Genomic DNA, 13,030 nt, shown 5'->3' with positions numbered 1-13,030 from the left:
AGAAAGTAAAGTATAACGTGATTCATTTAGCCATATGCCTTGTGTTCCACATTAGAGTGGTTCATAGATGAAGCCCACCTTGCAGATAAAAAGCTAGATGAAAGAAATATGAATCCATATAATCAGGCTATTAATCTTCATTCTTTAATGAAACAAATATTAACTTCTTAAGACAAAGAGAGCAAAAATTCACCTGTGCTTTTCCTGATATATCTTGAAGGGACAGTATTTCAGATTTCAAATAAGTATTTTCTTCACGTTCCTTCTTGAGAGACATTTGTGTACTCTATTGGAAGAAAAAAGAGTTGTTTCCTTTTCCACATGTGCAAGTTATTGTGCACATCTCTTTTAAAATGTCTGTTTGTCTTCTAACCACTATCAGGTTAAGGTATATGTGTACGTGTGTGTGGGGTGTGTGTGTGGGTGTGTGTGTGTGTGCGTGTGCGTGTGCGTGTGCGTGTGTGTGTGTGGTGTCTTGTTATATTTGACTTCCAGACACTCTGTTATTTCTCACAGGGCTTGCTAAGCCTATATGAATGCAGAGTACTCTCATTTGCTGCTGGTGGGAATGAAAAATGGTGGAGCACTTCGTTAGACAACTGGGCAAATTCTTACAAATTAAAACTGTTCTGTGATTGAGCAACCTCGCTTCCAGGGTCTCCGTCGGGGAGTGGAAGGCTCACATGTGCGGGAGCCTCACGCTTCCTTGCTGAACTGGAAAGCAGCCCAGACTGCCCTCCAGAAGCCCTCTCAGCTCAGCCTCCTAAAGTCTCCTGGCTGAGGCATTTGCATGCTTCCGTCAGCAGAGCCCTCACTGGCTGCTGCTCTCTACTCCCTGTAGCAGAATCTGAGGGCATACGCTTGCTCACACGGACTGCTCATGAAATACATAACTCATCGGAAAACTCATGAGAAGAAAAATTACTCTACTAGAGAAAAATCCTTTAAGAGCAATTTCTCTTTTTTTGAGATTATAATTACATCATTTCCCCTTCCACTTTCTTTCCTCCTAAACCATCCATATACACCTCCTTCTCTTTTTCAAATTATGCTCTTTTTATTAATTATTGTTACATACATATGTATGTTTATATAGATATATCCTTTTGTTTTAAAAATGTCTGTTATGTTAGGAAACTATAGTACATTTAGGTAATTTAATATTATTTAACACTAGAAGTAAGTTATTAAGCCATAAAAACATACAAAGGAAATTTAAATATTTACTAAACTGAAGAAACCAATCTAAAAGTTTACATATATGCTTTTAGCCATATGACATTCTGGGGAAGGTAGATCTATAGAGCAATGGTTACCAAGGGAAAGAAAGAAAGGAATGAATAGGAAAAGAGTTTTAGGGACAGGGAAGTGAATCACTATATATATAATATATATATATATGTGTGTGTGTGTGTGTATCACTCCATGTATATAAATGAACTCTATATATACATATTTGTGTATATATATGTATATATAAACTCCCTGTATAAGAACACACATTTATCTAAACCCAAAGAATGAACAAGTAACCAAGAATAAACCCTAATGTATGCTAACAACTTGACTAAAACGATACATTAATGCAGACTCATCTAGAGTAATCCTACTATTCCGATGAGAGATCCTGACAGGCAGGGAGGCTACACATGTGCAGAGAGGCAGCGCGTGTAGAGACTGGAGCTACCTAAAAATCTCCAGACTTCGTGTTCCATGTTGCAGTGAATCTAAAACTGCTCTAAAGGTTATGATTTCTTTAAAAAAAAAAGTGGAGAAAAAAATGGAGCAGAGACTGAAGGAATAGCTGACCAGTGACAGACCCAACTCGGGATCCATCCCATAGGTGGGCACCAAACCCTGACACTATTGCTGATGTCATGTTGTGCTTACAGACAGAAGCCTAGCATGGCTGTCCTCTGAGAGGCACTACTAGCGTCTGACTGAGACCAATGCAGATACTTACAGCCAAGCATTGGACTGAGGTCAGGGACCCCTATGGAAGGCTGAAGGAGTTGAAGGAGGTGGCAACCCCATAGGCAGACCAACAGTGTCAACTAACCTGGACCCCAGGGAACTCAGAGACTAACCACTAACCAGAGAGCATACACAGGATGGTCCATGGTCCCCAGCACATATGTAGCAGAGAACTGCCTTGTCTGGCCTCAGTGGGAGAGGATGCACATAATCTTGTAGAGACTTGATGCCCCAGGGAAGGGGGATGTGGGTAAGTGAGATAGGGGATAGGTGAGGGGGTCAGGTGGGGGAGTACCCTCTCCGAGGCAAAGGGGTGGAGGAATGGGGTGAAGAACTCTTGGAGGTGGGAATGGCAACATGAAATGTAAATAAATAAACCAATTTTTAACAAGACTTTACTAAATAGAGTTTCAAGATAGGAGAGTGAAAGAGGGGATGGCTAGCCAATGACTGCCCCAAATTGAGACCCATCCCATGGGCAGGAACCAATCCCCTCACACTAGTAATGATACTCTGTTATGAGTGCAGACAAGAGCCTAGCATAACTGTCCTTAGAGAAGTTCCACCCAGCAGCCAATGGCAAGAGATGAAGAGACCCACAGTCAAACATTAGATGGAACCCAGGGAGTCTTATCAAAGAGTTTGAAGAAGGATTGAGGATCTGAAGAGGATAGAAACTCTACAGGAAGACCAAAAGATTAACTAACCTGGACTCCCAGAGACTGCACCACCAACCAAAGAGTGAGCATGGGCTGGACCTAGGCCCCTGCACATGTGTAGCAGATGAGCAGCTTGGTCTTCATGTGGGTCACTCAACAACAGGAGCAGGGGCTGTCCCTGACTCTGTTGCCTGCCCGTGAATCCTGTTCCCCTAACTGGGCTGCCTTGTCTGGCCTAAGTGGGGGAGGATGCACCTGGTCCTGCAGTGACTTAATGTGCTGGGGATGGGGGAGTGGGAGAGTGATCCCCCTTCTCAGAGGAGAAGAGAGAGGAATGGGGGGAGGATCTGCATGAAGAAGTACTTGGAGGAGAGGGCAGCTGATAATGAGATATAAAGTGAATAAAGAAATAAATGTAGGGGCTGGGGATTTAGCTCAGTGGTAGAGCGCTTACCTAGGAAGCGCAAGGCCCTGGGTTCGGTCCCCAGCTCCGAAAAAAAAAGAACCAAAAAAAAAAGAAATAAATGTAATAAACATTTAAAGATATATATAATTTCATATTAGAATCAGTTAGAAAAACACTGACCTAAATCCATTCCATAAGTACTCACTTACACTATTATATCAGGTAAGTGCTCTCCAAGAATAAATTCTTATATCACATACACATTTTTATTACCAGTATGATTTTGTGACTTCAAAGGAACACATTCAAACACCTTTAAAAGTTACAAGATGTTTCATCCTGAGGTCCTCAGAATGGTGAAGGCAAGCACCTGCGCTCTGACAGACAGACAGACTACTTCCCTCTGAGACTGGGAGAGGAGAGAGATAGAAAGTTTGGTTTAAGTGTCCTTAAAAGCTTCTCAGTAGAAGAACAGAGTGTAGCTTCTTCCTGTCCTGAGAAAACTACTTCCCAGATTTCCCAGAAGCAGGAAGATAAGCATCATGAAACACAGGCTGAGACAGCAACAGAGACACTATTCCAAATGAGTGCTCCCCACTGTGTAACAAGATATAAAAATATTTTTCTAAATTCATGTAAATAAAGTTCACAGTTCTGCCCCATGTTAAGAGCATAGTTTGTAGTCAATGCACTTACATTGCTGTGAAGCCACCAACCATGATATATATATATATATATATATATATATTATATGTTTAGAAATTATTGTACACTTGGGAAATCCACAAAATTCTCATTTTTGCCAGTTTACCTTTACAAACCATGATAACCTGCATAGGATGATCACTGAGTTCCTAATATGCAGTACTGTCTGAATATATAGCTTATTTACATGAACTTTTTTCCTAAAGCATTGTAGAAGGATCAGAAGTCATGTGTCAGCATGATGAATGGCCAAGACTTAATGAGAGAGAGAGAGAGAGAGAGAGAGAGAGAGAGACCACCCCTGTATCCTGCCATATGAACACATACCTTATTTTCTTCAACCAACTTGTAAATGAGGTTATCTCTGGAAACTAAAAACAGAAAGTCCATATCATGTCGATGATAACTTACTAGACTGTTCCACACAGCACTTTTTCCTACAAATGTTATTTTAGGAAATAAAATTTTGTGGAAATAATAACATAGGTTAGATGCTAAGATACACAATTATCAACACAGCATGTCTGTAATTTCAGCATTTGAGGGACTGAGGCAGGAAAATCATGAACTCAGAGCCAGTCTGGGCTACATTGCAAACTTGTCTTTAAAAAGCTAAAACAAATCACACAATAAATAAATCTGAAAAGAACCTGATCTACAGTCATTTGTAATGGTAAATAAGGTCACATTTTACCTGACGCACAGATGACTCTGGGAGGGATACAATGAACATATTTTTGTTAAATTACTGTAATCAAGATTTAACCAAAGCAGGGGCATGCACGTAAAACAGTAAGATCTGTTTTTCACACTGACTAAAAGGAAAGAGGGCTGTTGGGACACGGGTAAGCACACTAAGTGCAGACAAGGCAGCAGTGTGGATGCTGGACTCCCACCCCAGAAGAATTACAAGGCAAGGAGCAGACTGGGGAAGCAGAACAAAGAGTGAGTGGACACTGACACTCTCCTTATGTTTGGATGTGCCTGCCTACTGTGGAGTTGGCCCTGGATATTAGTAGTAGCCAAAAGACATATTTAAAACTAATGTTTTGACTTTATGGAGAAATTCAGAGCTATATTAGTGCTGGTATACTTAAACTTTAAAGAAAGACAATTGTAAAACATGTTAGAAACTCTATTTTGCATAGGATATATCTTATAAAAACTGTTTTCTAAAAGATGTGAGTCCAGACTCACTAAAGTCTAACGTGAAAAATGAAGGAGAATGCTGTGATCTGTTCTGAAGTTACACTCAGAGTGTCACCAGATGCCTATCCTCAGAGAAAAATTTAACCACTTTGGTTACATGTTGTTTATTGTTAATATGCTTTTAGATATTAAACGCATTGAAGAAAATATTTAAAGGAATTTTTCTCCTCAACCTAGCTAGGTGACTATCTGTACTTTAAATCAATAGAACTGTGCAAAGAGTGGACACCACTGAGCATTCAGTTGGTGTTCAGACTGGCTTCTTCCCTCATGCAAGATGAATTACTGCTGTTTGCTCTTCGTCTAGTGATCTTCCACACATGCTTTGCAAGACAAATCATTGGTCTAAGTAAGTGCTCCAGCAGGAGGATCTGCACCTCACTCTCTTCTGTGGTGTGGTGTGGTCGGTCCTTGAGCACAGTCTCTCCAGATCTTCTGACTGTGTGTAATGTGTTTATTTTCCTACTTTTCTGACAAAGTTGTCACAAAGTGAAAATGAGACCATGAGGAAGAAACATAAAGAATGGCACTCAGAAGACAGAAGGTTGTCTCTGGGCCCTGCCAGTGAGAGCCCGACAGAGTGACTCACAAATCTAAGCTAAGGAGTCTCATGGTGGGACAGTGGACCTTGTGAAACCAGTCTAAGGCGGACTTTCTCTCTTTCTACACTTCTTGTCATGCTATTTTCTTGTTGGTACTTTCTGTATCCCTGCAGATGGCACACAGGAGGAAACACTTAGCTTACAATGAGAAGGCACAGGATTAAGTTTTTTTTATACTTTTAGAACTCTGAATTGCTGTAGATAGCTTTGAGCATTGCAGTGTATAATCTATGTAAAAGCTCATGTGACGCATGGAGTCTTACGCACGTGAAGAGACCGCTCAAGGTGTCTGCAGTGGAGATTGTGTAACACCGCTTTAGAGGGCACACTGACAACAGCAGGAGCCAGCGGGTTCATGACCATGCACTTAGACTTGGGGTCAAGGCTCTGCCATTCACTAGGCTTCCTTTGAGAACTCATCTGTAAAGTGAGGGTCACTCTACGCTCTTCTTCTAGGTGTGTTATAGTCACCCACCTCTAGGAATATAGGATAATCCAAACAAATTGGCGACTGGAAGAATGGTGAGCCCGGCTGCAGTAACCTAGAAAGAACAGCCTCAATTCCTTATTAGTAGTCCGTCACCAGTCATGTTCCCACCGGTCTACACTGAAGTGATCAAGGAGGAGAAAAACTTAGAGGATGACTTGTAAATAAGAGGCTCAGGCAGACCTAGTGGCATCTTAGACATATTTAAGGCTCAGACAAGAAGGCCACAGGTTTAACCTGGCCAACTTAGTGAAACCTATCTCAACAAACACACACAAACAAATCAACCCCAAAGAGAGAGAGCTCAGTTTGCCTAGTATGAGTAAGGCCCTACCCGATCTGTAAAAAATTAAGGTAAAATTTATTACCAATATTTATCTTGGTTTAAGTATCATACATAGAAAGGTGGCCAGCAATGTTTTCACTCTGGGTTGTAGGAAGTACCACCAACCCTTGCCAGCTAAAGAATTCTGGCTCTTAGGGGGTTTTGCATACTTAGATCAGACTTGAGCTGCGAGGCCGTCATCTCCAAGCCGTTACTCTTCTGCTGCTCCTGGGCCAGCAGTCCTTGGGTTGTTTGCATAGAGCTGTGTAGATCGATGCACTTCTGCTGCAAAGTGTGCACCTGGAATTATGTAAGAAAAACTCAATTTCTGGATGATAATGCATGACTCGACAGAACACATGGAAGGTAGAATTTTCAATCTTATTGTCACTGAAAGGGAAGTGACGTGTGTATGTCACAGCTGAAATCTCAGCGGACTACAGTTTCTTACTTGAAGTGCTGTCCAATACAGCATTTCATGTACACTTTAACACAATAGTCAGTAGCACAAGAGGACACTGAGCACGTGGAGGGTAGTCAGAGCAAATGAAGAACTGCACCTTTAGTGTTATTTACACTTAACGGACTTTGACTTAAATAGGGTCTTTCATAAACTCCTTAAGTAGAATACACTCCTTTTTATAATTCAGTTTTTATAAGTCAGTTGACTATAATGACATATAGTCATTGGGAAAATGATAGATTATGCACTCAAGTAATATAATACTAAAATATGAATTTAAAGTATCCTAAACACATAAAGGTACTTCAAATAATTAGTATAACAAAGGCAAACATACCATGTTACTATGAATATGATAACTGAAGGCAGCAATGTAAATATGTTCCTGGTTATTTTACTTATGTTTCAAGGATTAGTTCCATTTATTTTCTATCCAGATGACACACATATAGCCTTAGCTGAGACAGTGACTTCCAGAATCAATGCTTACAGCAGAGACTTCATGTACAGGAGGATCCTGTACCAACAGAATTTGCCTCTATAAAACCTGAGACAGACTCACTTCTCGGGGCCTCGGCGCTCACATTCATAAATTAAGAATGTCAGGTTGCATAGCAGAGCCTTTTCTGTTTTGCACTACATTTTAAAGACTGTAGTGAGGATGCTGACAGGCTACTAAGGAAAGGAGCCCTAACAAAGCTAGAGGAAGTGAACGAAATGGCGAGTTCACAGACACAATGTCGGCAAATCTACCTGCTGCCGTTCGGCCTCCACCGCTGACTCCATCTCATGTACTTTGAGGAGCATGGATGATGCAGACTTCTCAAGAGACGCCCTGACATGCTCCTCCTGAGCCAGTTGTCGCCTGAGCTAAAGAGCAACACTGCAGTTAGGGGGACCAGTGGACGCCACTGCAGTTTAACAAAGGTGAAATCAGCACGGCAGTTTACCAGGTATGCCAGTCCACTCCCACACCTTCACTCATCACTTCCAAACACGCTTGTTTCTCCCTAAAAGTGAAGTCAAGCTTGTCACCCTCACTTTTTGTTTTGGAATCTGTTTTCCAAACTGGAGGTCAAGACCCTCTAGTAACTTACAAACATCTTGTAGAAAACAAACAGCATAGAGATGACTTAGTGGACAGCAAGTCTCAAGGACAAGCAAGCAGCATGAAAATACTGAAGGGACTCAGGTTTTGTTGATGACTTTTTAGATACAAAACCAAAGTTACTATCTCTGAAACAAAATTTTTAATTGAACCTCATTTATGTAAGAGTTTGTGCTCTCTGAAAGACACTGCTAATAAAATGAAAGGGCAAAACCATAGACTGGCAGAAAATGTTTGAGTAAGTCACGCTGATAGAAGACTGGTATCCTCTCTTAGTCTGTCATCTGTCACTGTTACAGAATAGCTGAGGCTGGAAAATGTACAAGGAATGAAGGTTTATTTACCTCACAGTTTTAGGAAAAACAGTCTGGCTAACCACACATGTTTAGCTCTCACGAAGGTCTCATGATGGATGCATTATGGTGGCGATATCACATAGGTAAAAGGAGAAGCCACACATTTATGGGTCAGATTTACTCCTTTTTGTAACAATTCCATTTTTACAGGAACTAACTGGGGTTCCAGGTGAGCCACATCAATCCCTCCCAAAGGGATCTGGTCTCCCTAGCTGCAGTGTTGCTCTTGATTATCCTCAATGAACCAACATCTTCCATTAGGCCTCCTACCTCTTAAAAGTTCTAGCTGTTAGTACATGAATCTTTATATGATACCTGCAAATCATACCCAAAATATACAAATAAACTCAAAACTAAAAAGACCCAACTACTAGAAAATAATCTAAACTATACCTAACCGAAGAAGATATATATGAGAAAATAAGTATAAGGAAAGACGCTCACATTATGTATCATTAGGGCAGCCAAAGTAGAACAAGGTAAACTTTGTACAAAGCCATTAGAATGGCAGAAATTCAAGATGCTAACACCGAGTGCTGGAGAGAATGTGCAACAACAGAGACTCTTACTCTTCAGTGGTAGAGATTTACAAATGGTCTTACTCGGTCGTAAGATGGGTTGATAGTTGCTAATAGAGCTAAATGTGGTTTGCACTACAACCCAGCAATCAGACTCTGAGGTTATTTGCCCAAATGAGTGGAAATCTTTTGTCCACATAAGCCTGTGCGACAGCAAGATGTTCTGGTGGGTGAATGCATGAAGAAACAGTCCCTGTTCCACGATTAAAAGACATAAACTGTCAGCCCGGGGAAGACACGCTAACGCTTTAAATGTGTGTCAACCAAAGGAAGCCAGTCCAAAAGGATTATCTCAACTATCACCTAAACCACAGACACAGCGCGAAGATCAGTGCTCACCAAGGGGCTAGGAGAAATGATCTGAGTGTAGAGTACAAGGTAGGGCAATGAAGCTATTGTGTTTGATCCTTGAATACATAGCAAAGTACTCATCCCTAAATGGGACATCTGCCTCACACGCCTGCCTCCAAAACCTCAGGGTTCATCACAGAAAAGGGGCTGGAACAATCCTGAGAGAGGCAGTAGATAACAGTATTTCCTGTTCTCTGTACCTTGGTAAGAGAACCTTAGTACCTTTGCAAGTCTCTGTGTTAAATACCATCTACCATACCAAAGACTTTCTGAAAAAAATCATATGAAAAACTACTACTGCAGAAATCTCTTAAAATATAAACATGCACTTAGATCAAAGGCACTTGAATGGAGTTACCCTATAACAGGGTAACACTGATATACTAGACACCATAAACTGACGAGAAGTCCAGTGCCCGGCATGGGTTACTGCTATTGGAGTTGTTGGCCAATGATGTCCTACAGATACACCTCCCACATCAAACACTATTAGCTCCTACCATTGCTCTTGGTGACTCCCAGACCCTGTTGCTGAGGACACACCATGCCTGAGTCACAGAACATGAGGAAATCAAACTGGGGCTGGCGTTGAAGCTTCCTCCCTTCACGCTAGCTGTCACAGTGCTAGGAGGTACCATGAAGTCTACTGGAGGAGATCCATCTCCGCCAGCTGTAAAACCTGTGGGCTGCAGTAATGATCTGCTTGGGAAGACACACTCACCAGTGAAAAGGAGGCAGGAATAACCAATCACTTTCTGATTGTGTTAAAGGCCCACTACACAGGAGGGCACCATAACGGGGACCAAGAACTTGAGGTTAGTCAGGTCATAATGACGAACTACTCTAACCTGGAGATAAAGGGACATAGTATTAAACTGAGTGTTGATGACTTGTCCTTATACTCAGACTAGTGCATCTCTAAAACTTCGTCAGAGAAGCTCTTTCTGGAGTGGATGACGGTTAACACAGAGGCCCGTAACTAATTTGACAGCTTTTAGTAGCCTTTCCTTCCAGAACTCCAAACACTTATGTTGAGATGAAGGTCTCAAGATAAAATAAGAACTGTAGAGTTTTCCGTTTTAACACTGTAATAAAACGTCACACAAAGGCGAAGGTGCTCCCTTAGCCACAGCCGGTGGGCTGCGTATGGGTTAGCTGTTCCTGGCACAGCAGGATTTGTTTTGCCGTGGTTTGTTGCTGTGGCAGTTTTGACACATAAGAACACCTTTGACAACTGGGCCGCACTCTTGCTTTATTTACAAGTGGCATGGTTTAAGTGTTCATACGATGACATGATCTCCTATTCAAAGCATTCTTTCGTTCTTTACTTCCTCGACTTACCTCTGCAATTCCAACACCTCCTTCGACATCTCCTACCTTTTCTTACCTCTTGAATTTTAAGGTTCATTTTACGCTTTGTGGTCTTTAGCTCCTCCTCAATAACAGCCGCGTTCTTCTGAAGAGAGAAGGAGGAAAGACCTGCATCACTCTCTCCATTATACATTAGGGCCTCTCACCTGAGCTTAGGCAGCCTTTAACCTGCGAGCCTAGTTAGTCAGCTTGCTCTGGGGATTATGTCCTGTAGGCTGGGCTATGCTTGCTCAGAATTCACGTGGGTCTCAGGGATTCAAACTCTAGTCCTCGCACTTGCACTATCCATACTCTTAATTTTTAAGATTTATTTTTATGTGTATGAGTGTTTGGCCTACATGCATGTATGTGTACTGTGTACATGTCTGGTGTCCAGGGAGGCCTGGAGAAGGAGTCAGATCCCCGACAACTGGAGTTACAGACAGTTGTGAGCTGCCATGTGGGTGCTGGGAATCAAACCTGTGTCCTCTGCAAAAGCACCAGTAGCCCTGGCTGGCCTGGAACCCACTATGTCAACCCGGCACTGAGACATATGGCTGCTTCTTAAGTGCTGGAATGCACTGAGAAGGCATATACCACCACCGCCAGGTTCAAATACTATCCGAGCTCAGGAAGTCAGAATGAAAAACATGGCTTTCATTATATACTCTTTTTACTTATTGTTAATGACACCGCAGTCCTAGCTATAGACTCAAGTTGTAGCTCCCTCCTACCTTCAGTTTATATCCTGTACCAGATTCAAAATGCCACAATTCTAGTTCTGACCCATGCGTGACCATAATTCAGCACAAAGATCCCTAATTGGCTTGTTTCCAATCTCCTCTTCCCCATAGTTAATATACAGTAACATATAGTTTTCCCTCTTGTCATTCTGTTAAAATTCTTTATCATTCCACACTGAGTGAAGTATTGATCAGTCTTGAGTTTTAGATGCTTTGTAATGTGAAATTAGTTAATACTCAGCTTATTTCCCAAAAATCAACTCTCCAATAAAGCTGGAGTTTACACATTTTACCCCAATGCTACCTCACAGAAAATTCTGAGTTCCAGGACAAGCTTGGGATGATGTTGGACAGAGACCTCTCAACTCCACTACTCTTATTAAAATAGACTGTTTTAATATTATGCTACTTCTTAAGGACTTCAAAATAATCTCGTACCTTGCCTGGTCCATGGCAACAGAACAATGCTGCTGGTTTCCTTTGTAAGCAATATGGTGCCTTTGCTGCCTGTGAGTGAGCTCCCTGAGATGCCCTCAGGCACTTCTCCTTCAGGTCTGTAGTGGCTGGGGTGTCTTCTCTTCTCTAGGGTGCCTGAACGCTCTTCCTGTGTAATGCCCACTACCGTTCTCTGCTTTCTCCTCTTTAACTTATGTTATGCCTTGACCTCCCGACTGCTGTGTAGCTCTTAAAGAAGGCAGAGTCTAGATGCTCACTATCTTTTATACACAGCAAGGGGTCTGGGAACTACCACTGACAATGCACACTAGTGGAGGTTATCAGTGCTGACAAGTTTCAAATGTCAAGGTGTTACATCAACATCTATGACTCGGTTCTATTGGGCTGTTGTCCCTTCCAGATCAGGGACAATGTACTACAGAAAACTGGCCACGAACCTTTGTCTGTGTGGCAATTTCCAGAGTAGCAGTCAATCTCTGCACTTCATCTTGTGCCCTGTCTTCTTCCTCCTTAACAACTCTCAGTTGCTGGCGCAAATTCATCACTTCAAGTTGCAACAGCTTCAGGTCCTTGGAGTGCTCCCCCTGTATTGTGTTCAGCTGATCCTTCAGAAACGCTGTGGAGAGCACAGAAGACAGCAGCGGGAAGGTTCACGGACCCACCAAGCACCCACACAGAAGCAGTTCCTCGAGCCCCTCCATGCACACCTGCTTTCTGTGGATTCAGGTCCTTTTCAGTTTGTAGGTGAAAGATGTTCATCTTCAAGGGCTGGATGAGGTTCTCCAAATAGCGCATTCGATTTACCAGGAATTCATAGTTCTTCCACAAAATACCTCGGCTTTCTGGACAAATTATTTCATTTGGAATAGGACTAGTGACTTTCTGGCTGACAGGGTCTTCTAAATAGTCTGAAGTTTCTAATTGACATCTGGAAAAGCACCCAAAGCCAATATTACATAATGGAATTTCTATTGTGGCAAATCCAGCCTTTGAGCCAATGTCACCTTTCTATTTAGAATAACAGTGACAGCGACAACATGGTGGGACAGGAGGCTCCTGACTCTTCTAGACAGGAACATACCAAATAAGCCCCAGAACACAGATCAGTTCTTTCTAAGAGGGGATCCCTGTCTAAAGTGCCTGCTCTAGATTACACTACACCTCTGACCCCGTAAAATGTAGTTGGAGGTGGGCTCATATGGCCACCTCTTCATTATTGGTTGCTTAGGGGCATTCAGAAATGCAAAGCAAGGTGAGA

At 42.1% G+C, this 13,030-nt stretch overlaps 1 protein-coding gene across 1 annotated transcript in view; it reads right to left on the bottom strand.

Annotated features, from left to right (window-relative positions):
• Ccdc150 (coiled-coil domain containing 150) overlaps positions 1 to 13,030 on the bottom strand; it is a 61,086-nt gene that overhangs the window by 26,339 nt on the left and 21,717 nt on the right. The window contains exons 3-9 of the mRNA XM_032899737.1: positions 12,480 to 12,700; positions 12,210 to 12,388; positions 10,611 to 10,679; positions 7,584 to 7,700; positions 6,538 to 6,667; positions 4,072 to 4,115; positions 194 to 286 (exon numbers count right to left, since the gene is read on the bottom strand). Coding sequence (XP_032755628.1) covers positions 194 to 286; positions 4,072 to 4,115; positions 6,538 to 6,667; positions 7,584 to 7,700; positions 10,611 to 10,679; positions 12,210 to 12,388; positions 12,480 to 12,700 — 853 coding nt within the window. The remainder of the gene's footprint in view (positions 1 to 193; positions 287 to 4,071; positions 4,116 to 6,537; positions 6,668 to 7,583; positions 7,701 to 10,610; positions 10,680 to 12,209; positions 12,389 to 12,479; positions 12,701 to 13,030) is intronic.

The sequence above is a fragment of the Rattus rattus genome, chromosome 4 (assembly GCF_011064425.1).
Source record: "Rattus rattus isolate New Zealand chromosome 4, Rrattus_CSIRO_v1, whole genome shotgun sequence".
Classification (NCBI taxonomy): Eukaryota; Metazoa; Chordata; class Mammalia; order Rodentia; family Muridae; genus Rattus; species Rattus rattus.
Note: the sequence above shows the minus strand (reverse complement) of the source record. Positions and strands in the feature narration are given on the sequence as shown.